General features: G+C 42.0%; 1 protein-coding gene across 1 annotated transcript in view; it reads right to left on the bottom strand.

Moving 5' to 3' along the window:
* LOC139366361 (Na(+)/H(+) exchanger beta-like) overlaps positions 1-21,631 on the bottom strand; it is a 43,666-nt gene extending 22,035 nt beyond the window's left edge. The window contains exon 1 of the mRNA XM_071103753.1: positions 20,624-21,631. Coding sequence (XP_070959854.1) covers positions 20,624-20,945 — 322 coding nt within the window. The 5' untranslated portion in view covers positions 20,946-21,631. The remainder of the gene's footprint in view (positions 1-20,623) is intronic.
* Between the last annotated feature and the right edge of the window lie 4,161 nt (positions 21,632-25,792).

Raw genomic sequence — 25,792 nt, 5'->3', positions numbered from 1 at the left:
TGGACATAAAACATAGGAAGTGACAAATAAAAAGGGCCAAAGAACCAGGAACAGAACACGAGAAGGGTCTGCTGCATCCTGGCAATGTCACATAACACACACCCACAGTAAATCACATGCATTTCCTCAAAAGTGGAAATGGATATGCAAAACAAATTCCTCACAATGTTAATCTCGTGACTCCATTCAAAGAGAAACCATACACAGACAATAGGCCACATCCACTTCCATAGTGATCATAGGACATCATCACCAAGGAAAAGTTGACTGAAAAAGGTTCACTTCAACTTGACGTTAACTAGGCCTAAATGTAACAGAAAATTATACAGGATGTGCCTTTTTCTGATGGTTTATTTTCTAATCCCATGTCTTTGGGATTCATTTCAAGTAAACTATCGCAATTAGCTTCCATGGCTCAAGGCAACAGTTTGCTTGTCTCAACATAATGCATGCTCAGGTAGGCTAGCCTAGTCCTAGGGCCCAGTGTTTCAAAACGTTGTATCTTGATGAGAATGAAAAAAATCCTAAAACATAATTCAACTTTGGCATTATGGGGTATTGTGTGTAGGCCATTGACACAACCTCAATTGAATCCTTTTTATATTCAAGCTGTAGCACAACAACATGTGGAAAAAGTCAAGGAGGTGTGAATACTTTCTGAAGGCACTGAAGTCAATTTAACATAATGAACCTTTGGTTTTCAGATGTAAGATTTTTTGTTCTTCTTTTTCTTGGTTGTAGGGCCTTTCACCTTTCTAAATCCACAGTGAATCCAACCTTCCAGTGGGATCGAGATAATTCAGATTTTCGGCTTCAAAACTACACTCTTAGGGAAAAAAAGTGATTTCTAGAACCTACAATGGTTCCTCGGCTGTCCCCATAAGAGAACCCTTTTTGGTTCCAGGTAGGAACCAGGTACGTGCCCTCTTCACGACTATCGATATATGGTGCATCCCTAATTTCATTAGAAGAAAAATCCCTGATATTAAAGTGTGGGGTGGCACGTTGGCAGCCCTTCAGCGAGGGTAGCGGTGGCACAATGGCAGCACCATCTGGTCAGGCTAGGGCAGGGAAAGGAGATGAGAGGCAGGCTTGAAGGCAGGTAAACTTCCCTTCTCCAACACTCACACCTCACACACTGAGCATAGTAAATTAGCATGTCATCATTAGCAAATCAGACAGTTACATAATGATCAGGATCCTTATCGCTGTCAGAGGTTTTCAAGAATAAGTGGTCAGGAGAGGAATGTGAGAAAAAGAGCAAGCGTTTACGGTGCGAAACAGTAGAGTCTGTGAATGATAAAATAATGAACATCGGCAATGTCTGAGCAGATGATGCCTTCACTTAGCTTGAACGTGCTCGGCAAACTGCAATCTCCTGGGTTTAAAGGGCATCTGATGTTTTTCATCAACTCCGTCAGCTGGAAGGCAACATTTTTAAGTTTTGGACACTCACTCTCTCACCGGCTAAACAAGGCCATCTCTATGGAGTCCAGAACACTGCCACACAAAGCTGCTGCTTTTAAAGTACTACAGTGCTAGCTCCGAGGAATTCCATTGACAAACTGCCAAGAGATGCCTAATCTTCCCAGAAAGAGATGCGTGGTGCTTGGGGCACTCTTCTCCTTTCAACTGGCTTCGTAAGGAAACTGGCACCCTTCCACAATTCAGAGGAAGCATCTTCACCATGTGGGCGAAACAAAGGAGTTAAGATAACACTGACTGCTTGGAGGATACTACAAAAGGCTCAGGCTAGATTTGAGCATCACTCGTTTGAGAGCTCGACGTGTACCATTCTCACTCCGAGACCTGTGTTTAAGCATGATCTTTTGGAGCCAACTAGTGCTCTCAAATCATATCCTGATGTCAACAGCAGATTGGAGGTGTATTCAAAACATTGCTGATTTGGCTAGCTACCATACATTTCGGGAAAAGTTATATTAAGTGGCTAATTTGCTTGCTAGCTAGCAAGTGTTAGCAACATTTGTTGTTCAATGAGGGAGCTAGTTAACCAGCTGAGCTAACAAGCAATGTAACGAAAGTATAATTTTCGATTTGAAAAATCCTCCATCATCAGGCTCAGCATTTCAGGAATCACAGTAGAAAGTGCTCTTGATGCACCTTTCAATTATTAAGTCATTTAAACTATTCATTTTTTAAAGAAAACTCACTGGCTATCATGCAATTCAAGTGCGAGTTTGTCCGAAGGTGTTGGACTCGACAACAGTTGCTATCCATCGGAGCACTGCGATTGGTTGCACAGTAAAGGGTCAATTGTACTCCTCTGAAAGGCTAATTATTCCACCCACTCAATATAATAGATAACATAGAACAAGGTTGCCTAGGAAACCCACAACAGTGATTTGTGCCAACTACTTCTGAGGAGCTGTCAGAATGCCTAAGTCACTTCCAGGCTATTATTTCCTGCCGATGATGCGTTGGACTGACCGCATCACCCTCTGAAGAGCCCTGCGGTTGCAAACCGTGCAATCGCCATACCAGGCGGTGATACAGCCCGACGGGAAAGTCTCAATGGTGCATTTGTAGAAGGGTATTAGGGGCCCAAGCCACATTTTTCAGCCTCCTGAGGCACCGTTGTGCCTTCTTCACCACACTGTCGTGTGAAGGGAACATTAAAAGGTCCTCAGTGATGTGCAAGGAACCCTCTCCACTGTGGCCCTGTCGATGCATGCTCTCTCTGCAGTCCATGATCGCTCCTTCATTTTGTTGACGTTGAGTGAGAGTTTATTTTCCTGGCACCACTCCGCCAAGGCACTCACCTCCTCCCTGTAGGCTGTCTCGTTGTTGGTAATCAGGCTGTTGTGTCATCAGCAAACTTTATGATTGAGTTGGAGACGTGCATGGCCACACAGTCATGGATGAACAGGGTATACAGGAGGGGACTGAGCACGCACCCCTTTGGGGCCCCCCATGTTGAGATTCAGCGTGACAGAGATTTTATTGCCTACAGTCAGGAAGTCTTACGACCCAGTTACACAAGGAGGGGTTCAGACCCAAGGCCCTGAGCTTAGTGATGAGCTTGGAGGGCACTATTGTGTTAAAAACTCTCTGGAGGTAATGCAGTCGACATTTGCTGGCGAGGTATTCCAGATCGGGAGAACAAAAGGACTTGAGTTCCTGTAAGTTAGCCCAATCATACTCCTCCACCTCTGTTTCCCGGAGAGTTCTTTGTTCCTGTCCTCGCAATGAACCCCTCTGGTTGTATGGACAGGGACAATTTATTCAGAGAGCCACGATTCGGTAAAACAGTATGTTACAGTCCCTTATGTCTCTCTGGAAGGAGATCCTCACCCATGAGCTCATCTACTTTATTGTCCAGGGACTGAACGTTAGTGAGTAATATACTCAGAAGCGGTGGGTGGCATGCCCACCTCCTGAGATTGACTAGGATCACACTTCTCTGGTGGTGACATTTAGGAGTTTCACCTGGGATGAATGGGGCTGCCTCTGGCAGTTCAAACAAAGGATCCAGGTTGAATGTCTGGTGAATGACAGTAGGTAGTACTAGAAATGTTCTGAGCAAATACTGTAAGAAATAATACCAACAAAAATACTGCAAAGTTGGCTAGGAGCTAGAAACTGGGTGGCCATGTCTGTCGGAGCCATCTTGTATCGCACCCTTCAACATGAGAGCAGCCCCAACCAGTGGAAAAATCCAGCACTAGTACATAAGAGCTTGTTGGACGTGTTGCTAGCTGAAAGAGAAATACAAACAATATTGTAACTTTGGAGTTAGAGATGACTAACAAGAATATCTTTGCTATCAAGCGAGGCATGCTTGTTACAAATTAGGCCTCTAGGGACTAATGATCTAGATTTCTGAGGGGAGGAAGGAATAATGCACTTAAGCCCATCACAAACAGTTATGTCTGTTTTAGCATGCTGCCACTGACTCAGTGAAAATAAACACCCTTTGTGTGTATAAAACACATTCAAAAGTCTACATAGCCACGGGGTCTTTTTGATAGTGGATCCAACAGTGGATGACCATAAATAAACACTATCATACACAGAATGTAGCATATAGTGTTTAGATAAACAACATAAGTCTCCGGTTTATCCAGATTTTGTTTTTTAGTCATTTCAGAATCAACACTGTCAATAGTCAACAATACTAATTTATGAAAGCAGAACTCAAACTCAAGTTACTTGGCTCCTTAAGAGCCTAATATAAAGAGACTCATATTTAATCCCAGTGCTCATGGCAAAGGTTATTAGTAGTAGATGCATAGCAGGGTTGGAGTCAATTCCATTTAAATTCAGAAAGTATATCACATTCCTATACCAATTGTTCCTCAATGAAAAGCAAATAGGATTTTCAGTGTTCTTCCTGATTTGAAAAGGAATTGACCCCAACTCTGATACATAGCCTGCAAAACATAGTTATGTGCCTTCTATTTCCTCTGAGAAGTGACTCTGATCCGGAGGAAAATTTGGTTCAAGGACTCCCAACGATCCATAAATAACCTGGCAGCAGCAACAGGTCAAATTCCAGAGATTCAACAGGAAACCGGATACCAAGTTGTATGTGTGTCAGTGACTGTGTGTATTGGAAAGGTCTGAGCTGTCAGCACTAGGTCTGCCGCATCTCCGCAATGCATTTTCTGATGTCTAAGGTTGTCACTCCATGTTATGACATTTCTGGCTCATTACTGGGATTCATTACAGATTCCTGCCTGTAGTTCACTAGTCCCCATGAGGTGTCTTGTGATACAGGTTATGGGCTCTGTAGGCGATTGGAGGTGGGTAGCGTAGTCGAGGGAACAAGCAAGGTTGGACACGATTATCCAACACACAGTTTGTGGTTCATATGAATCCCGAAATGAGTGGTCTTTCTCCAGCTCAGCGCTTTTCATTCCTGAGAATTAGATTCAATTACGAATCATCCGTCTTACCACAAAAGGGGTCTGTTTTTCAGAGCTGTCTGTCCCATTCCCAGCTAGGTTACAAGGTGCTTTGTCGCCAGTAACCATGACTGGTCGGTAGTGTAACCTTCATGATAAAACATTTTCCCTGGGTCTATTTTTATTTATTGCATGCGGCCAGCCGGTTACCAGAACGCATCTTACTGCCTAAACCGAGTGAGGCTTGTTGTGACAATAGTACCCCCAGGTGGCACTGCCAATCGGTGTACGCCACTGATCGCCGGCCCACTAGGCAAACCTTGACTTAAGACAGTTTTTATTCAACCCCAAGTGTTTACGGGTGTCCCTCATAGGAGTTCGATGAAAAGTGTCCCTTCCCCACATTCAGACACACATTTCTAAAGACTGGTGGAAATGATAAAAGAACCAAATCTCTCAAAGTCCCCAACGTGGCATCCCGCCCCTTCCATATGTTACTTCACGGAAGGCTTGATGTCTGCTCCGACCAATGGTGCGCATGCGTAGTGTCATCCTGGATCATGCAAACAGTGACATCAGGGCACAAGCTACAGTTTGTTGTGCGTCCCCCCCATGCTTCTGCAGCATCATCACGTCGACTGTTCCCGAGGCCTCAGCTCAAGTTGAGGGAGGAAATATCCTCCAGACTCCAGAAGCAGGCAATCCGAGTGGTTCCTATGTCGAAGACATGATATTGCACAAGTCAATATTGTGATTTTGATGTGAATTCGATGAATTGTGTGGCCCTAAAAACAGGTATATACACACATTACTATAAAAATTTGCAGGTTCCTGTTTCCAGGCTATTACAACCTGTTGCAATGACTTCATAAAGCATCTACACTACCATTCAAATGTGTGGGGTCACTTAGAAATGTCCTTGTTTTTGAAAGAAAAGCATATTTTTGGGCAATTAAACTAGTCAATTAAACAACGTGCCATTGGAACACAGGAGTGTTGGTTGCTGATAATAGGCCTCTGTACGCCTATGTAGATACTCCATGAAAAAATACAAAATCAAATATATATATTTTTAGCTACAATAGTAATTTACATTAACAATGTCTACACTGTATTTCTGTTCAATTTGATGTTATTTTCATTTTCAAAAACAAGGACATTGCTAAGTGATCCCAAACTTTTGAACGTAGTGTATCTCAAGGAAAAACTCCAGTCTTCAGATCAATTTCATTACAGATCATTTTGAGTAAATAAGACGAGGCCTGCAGGAAAAAGGGCAGACCGGTCATATTTGGATGGACTGGAGTGATTACGACTGCAACCGCTAACAGCCAACAGCCAGAGACCAAACCGTCAATTCAGGACTGGAATGCTAAATTACCCCAGTTTGTGTGAAGACGGGCACTCCAGGAAGTGAATGACTCATCGCCCCTGGACAAGGAGCTCGTTCACCTCCAATAGTCTGTGTTAGGCCTCCTAGCTAGGTCACACCCAAAGGCTTAAGACAATACAAACAAGAGAGGACAGGTAGCAAGCAGCGCTGAAAGAAATGTAGTTAGAAAAAGGCCCTTTCTCTTGGCTCCTGTCCGTCAGGACATACTGTATTACAATATATGGTTGAGCTCCTTTCAGAAAATGATCATTTATTTAGCATTTCCGCCAATGGTTAGGCCTAAACTTTGGGAGGCACTGTTGATGTGCCTGAAGCTCCTAACCAACTTGCAGACAGCTGACACATTCTCTAGCACGGTGGTGTCAAACATACCAAATTAAAGCTAGACAGCACTGAAAATTCCAAAATTGACAGGACTATTTTTCAGTGCGGCCCTCTGGAACAAGTTGAAGACCGAATGTGGTCCCCAGGGAAAAATGAGTTTGACACCCCTACCATAGCGGAATACTCCAATCATGGCCTCCAGTATTCACACTCGTCAGTGGTACATATAACAGCTGGAGATAAGGTGGTACATGGGGGAACATTGGGATCAGGTATCATCCCACCGTTGACACCGATAACAGAGGCTCGCCATATGGATGGATGTTATGGATAAAGCGCACTTCAGTGAGAGGCATGGTACTGATAAGCCATGGTGGGGGTCAATGGAATGTCCCTTCTAAACCTTACTTCCTTTCTGGTGCTCATCATATTTTGTCTGTATCATTACTGTGCCTCAAACTGACACCATGTTGGGATAAAAAAAAATAAACGTTTTAATAGACCATGAATAGAGTTTTCACCCCTGCCCCTCTGGAAATACTTCTCAAAGCCACGGCTCTGGATCACGTTCTGCTCAGGTGTTATTTTCCCCACATAGATTTTCCTACGTAGCTGCTACTCCACCTCCCTTCATGTTTCTCTCTTTACTCAGCATTATTTTTGAACCCTTTGATGTAGCCCACCTCTGCCTCATACTTCTGAACTGAAATCGATTTCAAGTTCTAACTATGTCGATGGGATGGAAAAAGTAAAAAAAAGAGCCATAAAAGCAAATAATGGGAAAAGCTTGAGTCGTTAACACGTCGGCAGGAAAGGGAAGTGTCGTTTTAGTTAATGACATAGGCCTACCTGTTATCTCTCCCAGACTTCCACACAGTCATTAAATATTAGGCCTGAAGGCCACTGACAAATAAGCCAACGGTTGCATCTCCTCATTTCACTGTCACATTACTCAACTGTGTGCTAAAGACCACCTAATGCGCAAGCTTTTACTCTTCGCACACTGGAGTCGTGTCCTGTAATTACATTTGAAATACTCATGCTAGAAGCAGTGCTTAGATAAATGGATTATGTAGGACAGATCTCTCATTATATCCTACTCATTTGTAAGTTTACCCAGAAAACCAACCTTGAGCAAACTGAGATAAAATTACAAACCTGAGATTTGAGCCCACTGGAGCCAATTATCCTACTATACTTTTAGGCCACACCCTGTTCCTGACAACTCAAGGTGATTGTAACAGGTGACTGACTGGGTTTGATGTTGTAAAATTATTAGGCCTAATCTAATTATGGTTTCCATAGGCAGGCCACGATTCCAGTAGTAATAAATTATATTTCTTTGTGACGTACAATATTTCCATTGTGTACTGCTACAGTATGCGGAGCAGTGCACCCACTGACAGTTGTGCTGTCCGCCTCTCAGGTTATCATCCATCTTCGTTGTATGTCTACTGTAGATAACGGCCTCTTAAACCTTCTGAAGGAGTGCCTTGATCTTTTAGTGAACCAATTGTGGTAGAAACAAAATCTAAAAATGGGAGACACACAGGGTCTAAATATAAAAACTCTTGAAAAGAAACAAACAGCGCTCGACTGACAGGGCTGCCCGCTGACCCGGGGAGGTTTTGGAAATCCTCCATGCCAGTCAATCTACATCAGTAGGCCAGTGATTTAAAAAAAAAAATATATATATATATAGTGCTAGTTCAAGGGGTGTCAATCATTTCCAAATGCACTGTATGTGTATGTACACACACACACACACACACACACACACACACACAGTACCAGTCAAAAGTTTTTTTTACTATTTTCTAAATTGTTGAATAGTGAAGACACAAAAACTAATGAAATAACACACATAGAATCATTTAGTAACTAAAAAAAAGTGAAAAAGTGAAGAATCTGAAACATAAAATAAATGTGGATATGTTGAACATGTTGAAGTAGCCAACCTTGCCTTGATGACAGCTTTGCACACTCAACCAGCTTCATGAGGTAGTCACCTGGAATGCATTTCAATTAACAGGTGTGCCTTGTTAAAAGTTAATTTGTGGAATTTCTTTCCTTCTTAATGAGTTTGAGCCACTCAGTTGTGTTGTAACAAGGTAGGGGTGGTATACAGAAGATAGCCCTGTTTGATAAAATACCAAGTCCATATTATGGCAAGAACAGCTCAAATAAGCAAAGAGAAATGACAGTCCATCATTACTTTAAGACAAGAAGTTCAGTCAATGGAAAATGTAAAGAACTTTGAAAGTATCTTTAAGTGAAGTCGCAAAAAACATGATGAAACTGGCTCTGAGGACCACCACAAGAAAGGAAGACAGAGTTACCTCTGCTGCAGAGGATAAATGCATTAGAGTTACCAGACTCAGATTGCAGCCCAAATAAATGCTTCAGAGTTCAAGTAACAGAAATCTCAACATTACCTCTTCAGAGGAGACTGCGTGAATCAGGCCTTCATGGACGAATTGCTTCAAAGAAACCTCTACTAAAAAGGACACTAAGAAGAGACTTGCTTGGGCCAAGAAACACAAGCAAGTTTAATGAGTCCAAATTTGAGATTTTTGGTTCAAACTTTGTGATACACAGTGCAGGTGAACGGATGATCTCCGCATGTTTGGTTCCCACCGTGAAGCATGGAGGAGGAAGTGTGATGGTATGGGGGTCCTTTGATAGTGACACTGTTGGTGATTTATTTAGAATTCAAGGCACACTTAACCAGCATGGCTACCACAGCATTCTGCAGCGATACATCTTGTTTGCACTTAGAGGGAATATAATTTCTTTTTCAACAAGACAATAACCCAACACACCTCCAGGCAGTGTAAGGGGTATTTGAACAAAGAAGGAGAGTGATTGAGTGCTTCATCAGGTGACCTGGCCTCCACAATCCCCCGACCATAACCCAATTGAGACGGTGTGGGATGAGTGGAACCGCAGAGTAAAGGAAAAGCAGCCAACAAGTGCTCAGCATATGTGGGAACTCCTTCAAGACTGTTGAAAAAGCATTCCTCATGAAGCTGGTTGAGAGAATGCCAAGAATGTGCAAAGCTGTCATCAAGGCAAAGGGTGGCTACTTTGAAGAATCTAAAATATATTTTGATTTGTTTAACACTTTTTTGGTTACTACATGATTCCATGTGTTATTTCATAGTTCACTATTACTCTACAATGTAGAAAATAGTAAAAATATATATAAAAAATACATTTGAATGAGTAGGTGTGTCCAAACTTTTGACTAGTACTTTAAAAAGTATTCAGAACCTTAGCTATGAGACTGGAAATTGAGCTAAAGGCCATCCTGTTTCCTTTGATCATCCTTGAGATGTTTCTACAACTTGATTGGAGTCCACCTATGGTAAATTCAGTGGATTGGACATGATTTGGAAAGGAACACAACTGTCCATGTAAGGTCCCACAGTTGACAGTACATCGCAGAGCAAAAATCAAGCCATGAAGTTGAACGAATTGTCCGTAGAGCTCCGAGACAGGAGTGTCGAGGCACAGATCTGGGGAAGGGTACCAAGAAATGGAAGAAGTTTGGAACCACCAAGACTCTTCCTAGAGTTGGCCGCACGGCCAAACTGAGCAATCGGGGGAGAAGGGCCTTGGTCAGGGAAGTGACCAAGAACCCGATGGTCACTGACAGAGCTCAAGAGTTCCTCTGTGGAGAGAACCTTCCAGAAGGACTACCGTCTCTGCAGCACTCCACCAATCAGGCCTTTATGGTAGTGGTCAGACGGAAGCCACGCCTCAGTAAAATGACACGACAGCTTGCTTGGAGTTTGCCAAGAGACACCTAAAGGACTCTCAGACATGAGAAACAAGATTATATGGTCTGATGAAACCAATATTGAACTCTTTGGCCTAAATGCCAACGTCACGTCTGGAGGAAACCTGGCACCATCCTTACGGTGAAGCATGGTGGCGGCAGCATCGTGCTGTGGGGATGTTTTTCAGCAGCAGGGACTCGGAGACTAGTCAGGATTGACCTGCTCCAGAGTGCTCAGGACCGCAGACTTGAGATTCCAGGTGATTGTTCACACCCTCTTAAGCCTTAGCCCCACCCATCTCTAAGAGTTGATCTGTGCGTTCGGGACTAACTTGTCAGCTACTTCCAGACATCCGAGAGAGAGAGAGAACAGCTCACTGAACATTACTCTCCCTAGCAGAGCTGGTTAGGCTGTTACTGTATGTTATCCAGAGCGTTGGTGACTGCAACTGTGCTGTCAGATTGTCCGTTCGTAAATTCAGAGCGTTTCGCGTTCAGTGCACACTGGACACTCTGGCCAATAAGAAGGTTGTTACGAAAGCTCTGACCTCACAATAACAGTCAAGCACCCAAGCAAACTGGCCAACATTGGCTAGCTACTTCCAGACACATAATGAGGGAACACCCCACAATGACCATTTTACTCCCCCTAGCAGAGCTGGTTAGGCAGTTTTCATGTTATCCAGAGCATTGGTGACTGTAACAGTGCGTAATTCAGTTGTTGCCAGCAGCTTTGTTGCCGACGTTGGCACACTAAGAGGACAGTGTTTTGTTAAGAAATTTAGCTAGATAGCTAGCTAGGTAAACAATGAATCCCAACACGACGTAACACTAGGTAGCGAGCCAGACAGCTAACGTTAGCTAGCTAGCTAACAGTACACTAACTTGAAATGAAAATACTTTGACAAAATTAGAGTGGAGTCTTTTGTTGAGACATCAATGGACAATAATCACAACTCTTGACGTTACTACCCTGCATTAATCTGCAGGTAGCTAACCAACCAGGTTCTTTGGCTATAACTAGTCAAGCAAATGTGTCTGAGATACGAAGAATAAGATCATACACATAACGTTAGCTAGCGAGTCATCCAGCTAACACTACAAAAAAAAAAAGGCACATGAAAGTTCACGTTTGAGAAGGCCTTTCTGCCAAAAAAACATATAATTTTTTTTATTTTTATGTTTACGTTCAAACAGCTCTCCTGTGAAGTCGTGACTTGCGACATTTGCCTAGTATCCTGAATCGGGTGACAAATAGCTTTGCAGCTTTGCACCCATCCAACCTTCTAGAGCTTGAGAGGATCTGCAGAGAAGAATGGGATTAACTCCCCAAATACAAGACTAGAAGGCTGTAATCGCTGCCAAAAGGTGCTTCAAAGTACTGAGTAAAGGGTCTGAATACTTATGTAAATGTGATATTTCAGATATTATTTTGAATACATTTGCAAAAAATGTCCAAACCTGTTTTTGCTTTGTCATTATGGGGTATTGTGTGTAGATTGAAGATGGTAAAAAAAATGTTCATCCATTTTAGAATAAGGCCATAAAGTAAGAAAATGTGGAAAAAGTATGAATACTTTCAAAAAGCACTGTATATCTATATCCAGTCAGTATGGATTGAAGAGGGAATCTGTTTTGTTTTTTCAATCAAGACAAACTCCAGAAGCTGTTAGTTTGTTATGTAGATTATTTACCACACACGCACGCCACACAAATAGCCTAGCTTGAGCAAAATACAATCTGTTGGGCAGAAACAACGCGCAGCTCTCAAACAACTGGTTCTTGCATGGAGTAGCCAATAGTGCCATCAGAAAGTATTCACATTCATTTTCCACATTTTGTTGTGTTACAGCCCAAATTTAAAATGGATTCAATTAAGATTGCGTGTAGGCCAGTGACAATACCCCATAATGTCAAACTGGAATTATGTTTTGACATTTTTACAAATTAATTTAAAAAATGAAAAACTGAAATGTCTTGAGTCAGTAATTATTCAGCCCCTATGTTATGGCAAGCCTAAATAAGTTCAGGAGTGAACATTTGCTTAACAAGTCACATAATAAGTTGCATGGACTCACTCTGTGTGCAACAATAGTGTTTAACATTATTTTTGTATGACTACCTCATCTCTGTACCCCACACAAACAATTATCTGTAAGGTCCTTCAGTGGAGCAGTGAATTTCAAACAAATTCAACCACAAAGACCAGGGAGGTTTTCCAATACCTCGCGAAAAAGGGCACCTATTGGTAGATGATTAAAAAAAGAAAGACATTGAATATCCCTTTGAGCATGGTGACTATATTAATTACACTTTGGATGGTGAATCAAGACACTTAGTCACAACAAAGATACAGGCGTCCTTCCTAACTCAGTTTCCGGGGAGGAAGGAAACTGCTCAGGGATTTGACAAGGAGGCCAATGATGACTTTAAAACAGTTACAGAGTTAAATGGCTGTGATAGGAGAAAACTGAGGATGGATCAACAACATTGTAATTGCGCCACAATACTAACCTAAATGACAAGATGAAAAGAAGGAAGCCTGAACCGAATAAAAAAATATTCCAAAACATGCATCCTGTTTGCAATAAGGAACGAAAGCAACATTTCTAAAAATGTGGCAAAAAAAATGCACTTTATCTCCTGAATACAAAGCATTATGTTTAGGCAAATCCACTGAGTATCTACTGGTAATATTTTCAAGTTTGGTGGTGGCTGCATCATGTTACACGAAGATTGTCATCGGCAAGAACTAGGTCGTTTTTTAAAATTAAAATAGACGGAATAGAGTTAAGCACTGGCAAAATTCTAGAGGAAAACCTGGTTCAGTCTGTGTTACACCAGACACTGGGAGACGAATTCACCTTTCAGCAGGACAATAACCAAAAACAAGGCCAAATCTACACTGGAGTTGCTTACCACCAAGAAAACATTAAATGTTCCTGAGTGGCCTAGATACATTTTTTTTCACCTTCATTTAACCAGGTAGGCTAGTTGAGAACAAGTTCTCATTTACAACTGCAACCTGGCCAAGATAAAGCACAGCAGTTCGACACATTCAACAACACAGAGTTACACATGGAATAAACAAATATACAGTCGTGGCCAAAAGTTGAGAATGACACAATGTTAATTTTCACAAAGTCTGCTGCCTCAGTTTGTATGATGGCAATTTGCATATACTCCAGAATGTCATGAAGAGTGATCAGATGAATTGCAATTAATTGCAATGTCCCTCTTTGCCATGCAAAAGAACTAAATCCCCCCAAAACATTTCCACTGCATTTCAGCTCTGCCACAAAAGGACCAGCTGACATCATGTCAGTGATTCTCTCGTTAACACAGGTGTGAGTGTTGACGAGGACAAAGCTGGAGATCACTCATGCTCATTGAGTTCAAATAACAGACTGGAAGCTTCAAAAGTAGGGTGGTGCTTGAAATTATTGCTCTTCCTCTGTCAATCATGGTTTCCTGCAAGGAAACACACGCCGTCATCATTGCTTTGCACAAAAAGAGCTTCACGGGCAAGGATACTGCTGCCAGTAAGATTGCACCTAAATCAACAACTTCAAGGAGAGCGGTTCAATTGTTGTGAAGAAGGCTTCAGGGTGCCCAAGAAAGTCCAGCAAGCTCCAAGACCGTCTCCTAAAGTTGATTCAGCTGCGGGATCGGGGCACCACCAGTACAGAGCTTGCTCAGGAATGGCAGCAGGCAGGTGTGAGCGCATCTGCACGCACAGTGAGGCGAAGACTTTTGGAGGAAGGCCTGGTGTCAAAAAGGCCAGCAAAGAAGCCACTTCTCTCCAGGAAAAACATCAGGGACAGACTGATATTCTGCAAAAGGTACAGGGATTGGACTGCTGGGGACTGGGGTAAAGTAATTCTCTCTGATGAATCCCCTTTCTGATTGTTTGGGGCATCTGGAAAAAAGCTTGTTCATGTGTGGTGTTGCTTCTCAGCCAAGGGAGTGGGCTCACTCACAATTTTACCTAAGGACACAGCCATGAACAAAGAATGATACAAACACATCCTCTGAGAGCAACTTCCCCCAACCATCCAGGAACAGTTTGGTGATGAACAGTGCCTTTTCCAGCATGATGGAGCACCTTGCCATAAGGCAAAAGTGATAACTAAGTGGCTCGGAGAACAAAATATCGATATTTTGGGTCCATGGCCAGGAAACTCCCCAGAGCTTAATCCCATTGAGAACTTGTGGTCAATCCACAAGAGGCGGGTGGACAAACAAAAACCCACAAACTCTGACAAACTCCAAGCATTGATTATGCAAGAATGGGCTGCCATCAGATGTGGCCCAGGAGTTAATTGACAGCATGCCAGGGCGGATTGCAGAGGTCTTGGTCTTGAGCATCAGCTTCATGTAATTGTCAATAAAAGCCTTTGACACTTATGAAATGCTTGTAAATATACTTCAGTATTTCAAGGTAACATCTGACGAAAATATATAAAGACACTGAGGCAGCAGACTTTGTGAAAATTAATTTGTGTCATTCTCAAAACTTTTGGCCACGACTGTACAGTCAATAATAGAGTAGAAAAAATAAAAGTCTATATACAGTGAGTGCAAATGAGGTAAGATAATGGAGGTAAGGCAATAAATAGGCCATGGTGGGGAAGTAATTACAATATAGCAATTAAACACTGGAATGGTAGATGTGCAGAAGACGAATGTGCAAGTAGAGATACTGGGGTGCAAAGGAGCAAGATAAATAAATAAATACAGTATGGGGATGAGGTAGTTGGAAGGGCTGTTTACAGATGGGCTATGTACAGGTGCAGTGATCTGTGAGTTGCTCTGACAGCTGATGCTTAAAGCTAGTGAGGGAGATATGAGCCTCCAGCTTCAGTGATTTTTGCAGTTTGTTCCAGTCATTGGCAGCAGAGAACTGGAAGGAAAGGCAGCCAAAGAAAGTATTGGCTTTGGGGGTGACCAGTGAGATATACCTGCTGGGGCGCGTGCTACAGGTGGGTGCTGCTATGGTGACCAGTGAGCTGAGATAAGGCGGGGCTTTACCTAGCTGAGACTTGTAGATGACCTGGAGCCAGTGGGTTTGGCGATGAGTATGAAGCAAGGGCCAGCCAACAAGAGCGTACAGGTCGCTGTGGTGGGTAGTATATGCGGCTTTGGTGATAAAACGGATGGCACTGAGATAGACTGCATCCAATTTGTTGAGTAGAGTGTTGGAGGCTATTTTATAAATAATATCGCCGAAGTCGAGGATTGGTAGGATGGTCAGTTTTACGTGGGTATGTTTGGAAGCATGAGTGAAGGATGCTTTGTTGCGAAATTGGAAGCCGATTCTAGATTTAATTTTGGATTGGAGATGCTTCATGTGAGTCTGGAAGGAGAGTTTAGTCTAGCCAGACACCTAGGTATTTGTACTCAGTTGACTTAAAAATCTGCTTGAAAATCCATAGCAAGACTTGAAAATGGCTGTTTAGCAATGATCAACAACCAACTAGACAGAGCTTGAAGAATTTTTTAAAGAATAAATGTGCAAATACTGTACAATCCAGGTGTGCAAAGCTCTTTCTTAGAGACTTACCCAGAAAGACCCAAAGCTGTAATCGCTGCCAAGGGTGATTCTAACGTGTATTGACTCAGGGGTGTGAATACTTGTGTAAAGGAGATATATTTCTGTATTTCATTTTCAATAAAATTAGCAGATTTCAAAAAACATGTTTTCACTTTGCCATTTTGGGGTATTGTGTGTAGACAAGGGGTATAAATATTTTCTGAAGGCACAGACTAGCTAGATAGATTTTTTTGAAAGACCTTGAAAGTGGTCTTTAGTTTAAGCATTGTTGATGACTTACAACATCCAATAATATCCTTGGGAAACTCCCCCTCGATGTACGTGCCCTCAATGTGAGCTTAGCCTGTGTATCAATAATGAACAGAGCCTGAAACATTCCCCTGCTACTCTTGCTGCAGTTGTTCCTCTGGTTGACAGTGGGTGCAGAGCCACAGTGGAAGCTGAACAATGTATAATAGGACAATACTAAAATAGAAAACAACCCTGTGCCATGACTTGAGATGGGGAAAGGAGAGATATTTTGGGGCGTTAATCAATGGAACATTTGACTAGGGCCTATTATTTAATCAACAACGGTGTCCTTGGCTTTATTTATTGCAGTACAATTGCCTATGCAAATGTATTAACACAGTAGCATCTGCATGTCATTGTGTGATGTGAATAGATATATTAAGTCAAAGGTGCATTGAAGGGCCAACTACGCAATCTTGTGCAGTGCTGTAAGAGTGAGCAGAGTGGAAAAGAGCTTAGCACTGACTCTCTCCATCTATTTTCCTTCCATTTCCATTCAAGCTCCTCTGTTCCAGGTGGCAGTTGGTTCACCCCAGACAAATATTGGCCACAGATTAGACCAACGGCCCACAATGTGGGTGAGTAGGACTTGGGCTTTCAGGAGAACAGAACAGGGAACTGCCACGTTCCATTTTAATTTGAATTGCCATGTTTGCATTACAAATGGGAGGTGTGACAAACTTGAGTCGCCAGGCATATATCAGAGGTAATTGTACCTGCCTGGTCACCTGTTGCCTAAATATACTGTAGGAGTAGATCTAATAGAGCTGCAAAGCAATGTAGGCCTACCAATGTAGTCTAGTCTTCAGCCTAACTCTTCAGATATAGGCCTAATCATATCAACACTACTGTATGTAAAATGTTAACCTACATTCCTGGCTTTGATTAGGCTATCCTCTCTTTATTCGTGTTGTATACTACTACCATCATGACCCTTCGGTGAAGCGGGGTTCTACCTAGCATATCAATTGTCTAGTAGTTGAACTGAACGCCAAACCACATGTGCTTTGATGCATTACACATACAAATGTGAAAAAGGGTCATTTATAGCAGCGTTTTGCTAATAGCTTGTTAACACACATTCCCTCTGTTAATGTTTAGACAGCGTTTACGAGAGACCGAGATCTAGGTCAAGTCCAATACATGTCTTCCAATGTACAGTACAGACTAGAGGTCAACCGATTAATCGGAATGGCCGATTAATTAGGGCCGATTTCAAGTATTCATAACAATCGGAAATCGGTATTTTTGGGCGCCGATTTCGGATTATTTGCATATACCTTTTATTTAACTAGGCAAGTCAGTTAAGAACTCATTCTTATTTTCAATGACTGCCTAGGAACTGTGGGTTAACTGCCTTGTCCAGGGGCAGAACGACAGATTTTCACCTTGTCAGCTCAGGGGTTTCAATCTTGCAACCGCAGAGTTAACTAGTCCAACGCTCTAACCATTGCACTCCACAAGTAGCCTGCCTGTTACGCGAATGCAGTAGAAGCCAAGGTAAATTGCTAGCTAGCATTAAACTTATCTTATAAAAAACAATCAATCATAATCACTAGTTATAACTACTAATCCAGTTTAGCAGGCAATATTAACCAGGTGAAATTGTGTCATTTCTCTTGCGTTCATTGCACGCAGAGTCAGGGTATATGCAACATTTTGGGCTGCCTGGCTCATTGCGAACTACTTTGTCAGAATTTTACGTAATTATGACATACATTGCAGATTGTGCAATGTAACAAGAATATTTAGACTTAGGGATGCCACCCGTTAGATAAAATACCGAACAGTTACGTATTTCACTGAAATAATAAACGTTTTGTTTTTGAAATGATAGTTTCCGGATTCGATCATATTAATTGACCAAAGGCTCGTATTTCTGTGTTATTATTTTATAATTAAGTTTGATTTGATAGAGCAGTCTGACTGAGCAGCAGCAGGCCCATAATAATTCATTCAAACAGCACTTTCGTGCGTTTTGCCAGCAGCTCTTCGCAAGCACCACGCTGTTAATGACTTCAAGGCTATCAGCCTAATGGCTGGTGTAACCAATGTGAAATGGCTAGCTAGTTAGCTGGGTGTGCGCTAATACTGTTTCAAACGTCACTCGCTTTTAGATTTGGAGTAGTTATTCCCCTTGCACTGCAAGGGCCACGGCTTTTGTGGGGCGATGGGTAACGATGCTTTGAGTGTTGCTGTTGCCGATGTGTTCCTGGTTCGAGCCCAGGTAGAGGCGAGGAGAGGGACGGAAGCTATACTGTTACAATGGCAATACTATAGTGCCTATAAGAACATCCAATAGTCAAAGGTATATGAAATACAAATGGTATAGAGAGAAATAGTCCTATAAATACTATATTAACTACAACCTAAAACCTCTTACCTTGGAATATTGAAGTCTCATGTTAAAAGGAACCACCAACTTTCATATGTTCTCATGTTCTGAGCAAGGAACTTAAATGTTAGCTTTTTTACATGGCACATATTTTACATGGCACATATTACTTTCTTCTCCAACACTTTGTTTTTGCATTATTTAAACCAAATTGAACATGTTTCATTATTTATTTGAGGCTAAATTGATTTTATTGATGTTTTATATTAAGTTAAAATAAGTGTTAATTCAGTATTGTTGTAATTGTCATTATTACAATTTTTTATTTATTTATTATTAAAAAAATATATAAATTGTCCGATTAATTGGTATCAGCTTTTTTGGTCCTCCAATAAATCGGTATCGCCGTTGAAAAATCATAGTCGGTCGACCTCTAGTACAGACTGCTGAGGTAAAAGCATAGGCTAGTCCTGAATGTGGGCCACAACGCATGTGAACCATGTTTTGTATTGAGGAAAATTACCAGAGCAAGCAAAGCCAGTCTGACATGGCAGCAAAATAACATTAAATATAGGTCATGGATGCAGCTTTAAGCTTAAAAAAAAGAATGAGAACTCTGAACAGAACACAGGCAGGATGCTGGGGCTGAGCAGTGCAGCTGTCAAACCAGATTATAAACACAGGGGTTTTAGCATAATCAGAAGCTGAAGGTCACTGCTGTTCCTGTTTGTTTCGCTCACGCTCACTCAATCTTTCACATCTGCCCCTCTCCTCCTTTCCTTGCTCTACTGCATACTCCCTTTTACCTATTTCCCACTGTCTTTCTTTCTCCCACTTCCATCATCACCCTCCCTCTTTCCTCCCTGTCCCTCTCAGTCTTCTTTCTCCCTCTCGACCTTCACCTCGTCTCATCCTCACTCCCTCCAAACCACTGCACCCAGCTGCCGGGCACTCTCCCCATCTTCCCCCAGGACAGTGGGCCTCCCCCTGAGTAAGTGAGACAGTCCCTCTCTGGCCTGGCCACAGGCTGACACACCCAGGCTCATTATTATGTTGCGTAGAAATAGCAGGCTGCTGGCTTTTAGCAAATGGCAGTAGGGGATGCAGCAGGGAACACTGCAGGGGCATGAGGAGAGCACACTGCACACAGGAAGAGGAGAAGAATAGGGAGGGAGTGGAGATGGGACGAGCAATGCAAGAAGAGCAATAAACATGTAAAGGAGCTGAGAAGTAGCAGTGCGAGATGAAATGATTGCAGTAAGGAGAAAGACAGGGAGCGGCGAGGGGACCACAACCAGCGACAGGGAAAAGGATAGAAGTTAGGCTACAATTGTGTGTGTGTGTGTGTCTCTCATGTTTCCATTGCCAAACATCCTGTGTCAACAAAACAGCTTTTAATTAGGAACAGTGTGGTCAAAGATGTCCCCTTATGAGAACTTGCAATGATTTCAGTCTAGCCTATGCCCAAAAGTGCAACAAAAACAATGTGCTTAGTCACGCATCACATCATTGTGTCAAGTAGCACTGATTGCACCCTCCACTTCAAAACATGACCTAAGTGTATGCTCATCATTCCCAGGAAGATCACTTACTATGCAGAATAAAGGAAAACAAGTCCAACCAATACACGAGTCACCTAAGCCTGTAACAATGAGTGTCTCCTGGCTTGTTGAGTCAGTTTATCTGTGACATCTTTATACAGTGCACAAGGGAATGTCACATTAAGGACTAGCACTCCATAATCACCTATTGACTTTCCTCTGCCCAGTCAATGTGTAGTATTTTCCTATCTCACATGGCATAATTCCTGCTAGGCAACAAACAGTGTTTTCTTAGAATTTTTACATTTGATTGGGGTTCAAAGGGTATGAACTCTGAGTATCAGAAAGACATCATTTCTCTTGATAATGCTGAATTGAAATTGCAATCGGTGGCATTCTTCAAACACCTAGATTGCCTGCTCACCTCAATGAACTGGTAAGAGAAACATGGGTGCTTTACTTTTTCTCTGTATAGGCTATGAGAACACAACTCAAGCTGAACCTCAAATCAAATTAACCAGACTAACAGTGCAACTCACCTAATTTCATTAAAGAGGCCAGCAGCACCCATAAAGAGATCTCGAAAGGCACCTGTATGTGATGGTAATCTAGAGACAGGACAGGGAAGGCCTTTTTTGTGTATGTGTAGTTAGTACGGTCGTTGCTGCCTGCTATCCCTTGGTGGTCGTCGAGGTGTTCGTGTCCTCCAGTGTTGTCCTGCGCGCTGATGTCCGGTGAGCTGGCAGCTCCAAACGTCAGTACGGTACCCTCCAGAAAGATCAACATCACCAGAAGTAGGAGTCCCCGCTCCAGAAAACTTCTGGAGCCACTGGGTGAGTGTAAAACTACGCGAACAGACATGTTGAAATTCGTTTTTTTAACTTAAAGAATTTGTGTAATGAACACACTTTCCTCACTAGCAAGTGGTTTTCCAAATGACCCACAAAATATCCATGTTCGACAATTGGCTGGCTAGCTAGGAAACTTTAGTGAGCTATTTGAGATGGATGCAGCAGTTCCAGGTACTGTGGCAAGCTGGCTAACACCTTTCGTGAAATCAGGAAACGTCGAAGGTACACCGGACCTGGAGAGCTCAAGACACGGCTACAGTGCTATGTTAGTTAGCTAGTTACATATCCTCTCCTAAATAGCACATTTTTTAATTGAACACTTGGTCCGAAATGTTTTTTTAGATACTGGGAGCGTAGGTTAACCTCTTCGGTGAAATATGTCATTGCTCACCGCCGACCGGGAAAAAGATGCTGCTCATACAATTCCGGTTCCACAAGAAGATAAATATCCTCAATAATGTCCGCGGTTACAGCTGATCGAAGTCCAATATTGACCTTGAATTAAACGTTTAGAACTGTCACATTGCATTTGTGGGGGACCCGAGATATATGAACTCCATTCCATGCATCGGGTGTATGCCGCCGTACCCTGTCCCGAACAGAACACGACCTTCTTTGAACTCAGTCAGTATGAGGATGCGTGGCTCCGACAGTGACTTCTGATGTTATCACTCCGCCAATGTACTCCTGTAAAGTGACGTTAGTGAGATAAATACAACCTTTCAAAACGCACACCCTTTCGCGGAGGGAGGAGAATGAGGAGGGAGCCCTTTTTATTTTCGACCACACTGACATCTATTGGGGAGGAGGTGCGCGAGAGGACGTGAGAGATGTATCTTAAATGTTCATATATGGAAAAGCCATACATTTATGTGTTCTTTTTTTGTTGCTAAGTTCATGTTCAATATTCTGTCTAGGCCCAATGGGTAGTCGCAAGCTTCACATTCTGTCTCAGGAGACTTGATCTACCTGGATTGCAGGGCAGAACAACGCTACAGTATGGCTAGCCTAGTATATGGCATCTGTTGGAATTAATTGCACCATAAACTCCATGTTATTTAAGTCTTCATTGTAGGCTAATTCAAAATGTACCTCTAGGGTGAGAATATATTGTTGTAAATGCATTGATTGACAAGATATCCAACTGGAATGTTCTCTTTAAAATTATTTTCAATTCAATATCAAAATTGTGTTATGGAAATGGGTGTGTTTTTGTCAGTCCAGCCCAAAACATTTCACCATCCCTTCAACATCGAATGTGTGTTATGGAAATGGGTGTGTTTTTTTGCGAGTACAGACAAAACATTTTGTCATCAATTTCATAATTATAATTTCGTAATGTCTTGGGTGCTGACACCATGTCACGAATAGCATACTGTACACAACCTATTTGTGCTTGTTTACTTTGACCTTAATAGTCTGAAATTGTGTTTAGTGTCTCCCAGTAACACTTTAACCCCCACAGCTTGCCAGATACATTAGTACCATACCACTGAAGGTGTCTGGCTTGTAATTACTGTGGTGGGAAATGGTATGGTCATTGAGAGCTGTTTGCTTCTAAAAAAAAAATGAAATGCTCATAACAATTAGTGTAATAACACATACGAGAATGAGTAGATCGGGTGCTGCTGATGATTATCATGTTGGGTGTCATAAAATATTTAAAGGAGGTGAAGTTTATTGAAAAAGTGCTCTTTATATGAAGGATTTTGAAGCACACAATGACCATTCATGCAATGTTAACATTCTTATTAATTTACAGTATTGTATATTGTACTGTAAAAGTTGTAATTAATCAAAGGGGATTAGGTAGTTTAGCCTCTGTCTGACCTGCCAGCACCTGTATGCAATTTACCACAGAGATAATAGCTGCATGAATAAGTTATGATGAATACCAATCAAATGCCTGTGTTGCTGCACTTCATGCCCCTGGGGCTTGGGCACACACATTGGCATGGGGAACCAAGTGTCCCTGTATGCAGCCTTGTACTCATGGTGAACTAAGTGTCCCTGTATGCACCCTTGCACTCGGTTCCTGCAATGCCATAAAAGATTGAAGTGCAGCACGATAGTGAGACACACACACATACACACACAGAGGTTTGCTGTGCCTATTTTTAAAATAGTTCTTCAAGGAATATTGCATAATAGATTTTTCTAATTTACTTGAGATAAAGCGTATGATAAAAGTCAGGAAACACACACATTTTAAGGCCAGGACAAAGTTAATTGAAAATGATTTCCCCATCCAAAATATATTTGTCTGGATATGAACAATTGTATAAGTGGCCCAGCTTACTTTTATGGGTTGTTCCATTCGATTTCAATCACTGTCCGACTACACCCCATTTTGATTTGAACAAAACGTTCTATACATTTTTCCAATGGAAGAAGTGTTCAGAAAGTAACTTTTTGGACCTGAATGCCAAAACATTAGGAGATAGAGGTTCTCAAAATTGACCCATTTTGCATACCCCATCCTACCGTGAGACATCCATGTCTTCATCTCTGGAAAAGATCAACAATTGAGTTTGATATTATATTTCAAAGCTTACGAACAGAGTTGTCAAACTATTTTATCATTTCTTGAAGAATGTTTTAAAATATATTTTCTTTCGATTGTTTATCATTTGCGTTTTTAGATATTTTACATTAAATGTAAAGAAAGAAATTATAAAATAGTTTGACAGTCCTGTTTGTAAGCTTGATATTAAACTCAACCATTTATCTTTTCCAGTGATGAGGACATGGATGTCTCATAGTAGGATGGGGTACAGTATGTAAAATGGGTCAACTTTGAGCACCTCCATCTCCTAAATTCGGCAGACTCGACAGCCTTGGTTTCTCAAATGATTGCCTTGCCTGGTTCACCAACTACTTCTCTGATAGAGTTCAGTGTGTCAAATCGGAGGGTCTGCTGTCCGGACCTCTGGCAGTCTCTATGGGGGTGCCACAGGGTTCAATTCTTGGACCGACTCTCTTCTTTGTATACATCAATGATGTCGCTCTTGCTGCTGGTGAGTCTCTGATCCACCTCTACGCAGACGACACCATTCTGTATACTTCCGGCCCTTCTTTGGACACTGTGTTAACAACCCTCCAGGCAAGCTTCAATGCCATACAACTCTCCTTCCGTGGCCTCCAATTGCTCTTAAATACAAGTAAAACTAAATGCATGCTCTTCAACCGATCGCTACCTGCACCTGCCCGCCTGTCCAACATCACTACTCTGGACGGCTCTGACTTAGAATACGTGGACAACTACAAATACTTAGGTGTCTGGTTAGACTGTAAAGTCTCCTTCCAGACCCATATCAAACATCTCCAATCCAAAGTTAAATCTAGAATTGGCTTCCTTTTTTGCAACAAAGCATCCTTCACTCATGCTGCCAAACATACACTTGTAAAACTGACCATCCTACCAATCCTTGACTTCGGCGATGTCATTTACAAAATAGCCTCCAATACCCTACTCAACAAATTGGATGCAGTCTATCACAGTGCAATCTGTTTTGTCATCAAAGCCCCATATGCTACCCACCATTGCGACCTGTACGCTCTCGTTGGCTGGCCCTCGCTTCATACTCGTCGCCAAACCCACTGGCTCCATGTCATCTACAAGACCCTGCTAGGTAAAGTCCCCCCTTATCTCAGCTCGCTGGTCACCATAGCATCTCCCACCTGTAGCACACGCTCCAGCAGGTATATCTCTCTAGTCACCCCCAAAACCAATTCTTTCTTTGGCCGCCTCTCCTTCCAGTTCTCTGCTGCCAATGACTGGAACGAACTACAAAAATCTCTGAAACTGGAAACACTTATCTCCCTCACTAGCTTTAAGCACCAACTGTCAGAGCAGCTCACAGATTACTGCACCTGTACATAGCCCACCTATAATTTAGCCCAAACAACTACCTCTTTCCCTACTGTATTTTATTTATTTATTTATTTATTTTGCTCCTTTGCACCCCATTATTTTTATTTCTACTTTGCACATTCTTCCACTGCAAATCTACCATTCCAGTGTTTTACTTGCTATATTGTATTTACTTCGCCACCATGGCCTTTTTTTGCCTTTACTTCCCTTATCTCACCTCATTTGCTCACATCGTATATAGACTTGTTTATACTGTATTATTGACTGTATGTTTGTTTTACTCCATGTGTAACTCTGTGTCGTTGTATGTGTCGAACTGCTTTGCTTTATCTTTGCCAGGTCGCAATTGTAAATGATGACTTGTTCTCAACTTGCCTACCTGGTTAAATAAAAGTGAAATAAATAAAAATAAAATAAAAATGTTTTAGGTCAGGTCCAAAATGTAACTTTCTGACCACTTCATCATGGGCAAATATGTATGGAAAGTTTCATTAAAATCAAAAGGGGTGCGGTCAAAAAGTGATTGAAATCAAATGGAACGACTCTTATGCAACGCGCTTCAGTCATGGCATGATGCTCTCATTTGTATGGTTTGGAAAGTTCATTAAGTTTGCCCTCATTTCAATCATGGAGAGCGAAGCCAACATTTTGGCAAGTCTGGTCTATATTTGGACACATAAGTGTGTACATTTATTCTTTCCTCTCTATTGTGGCTAAGAAAATGATGCCAGTGTTTGCTTCAAGGACTCAAATTGCTACAACATGACTCCAAACTACATCAAACACTTTCAGGAAATAAAAAGAGACATGTCGTTGTGGTCCGTGGATATGAACCAAATTACCCAGGACGCTTAAGTTAAATACATGTTTGGTTTATCTTGTGTTTTTCTTTTCAGCTTGGTTAGTGCAGATATGTACTTCATGTGTTTCAAAGGGCACATAAACCCAAAGGTCTCAGGACTCAATTCTGAAATCTAATGTGC

The sequence above is a fragment of the Oncorhynchus clarkii genome, chromosome 2, assembly GCF_045791955.1.
Source record: "Oncorhynchus clarkii lewisi isolate Uvic-CL-2024 chromosome 2, UVic_Ocla_1.0, whole genome shotgun sequence".
NCBI lineage: Eukaryota > Metazoa > Chordata > Actinopteri > Salmoniformes > Salmonidae > Oncorhynchus > Oncorhynchus clarkii.
This window is presented reverse-complemented; position numbering and strand designations above follow the sequence as displayed.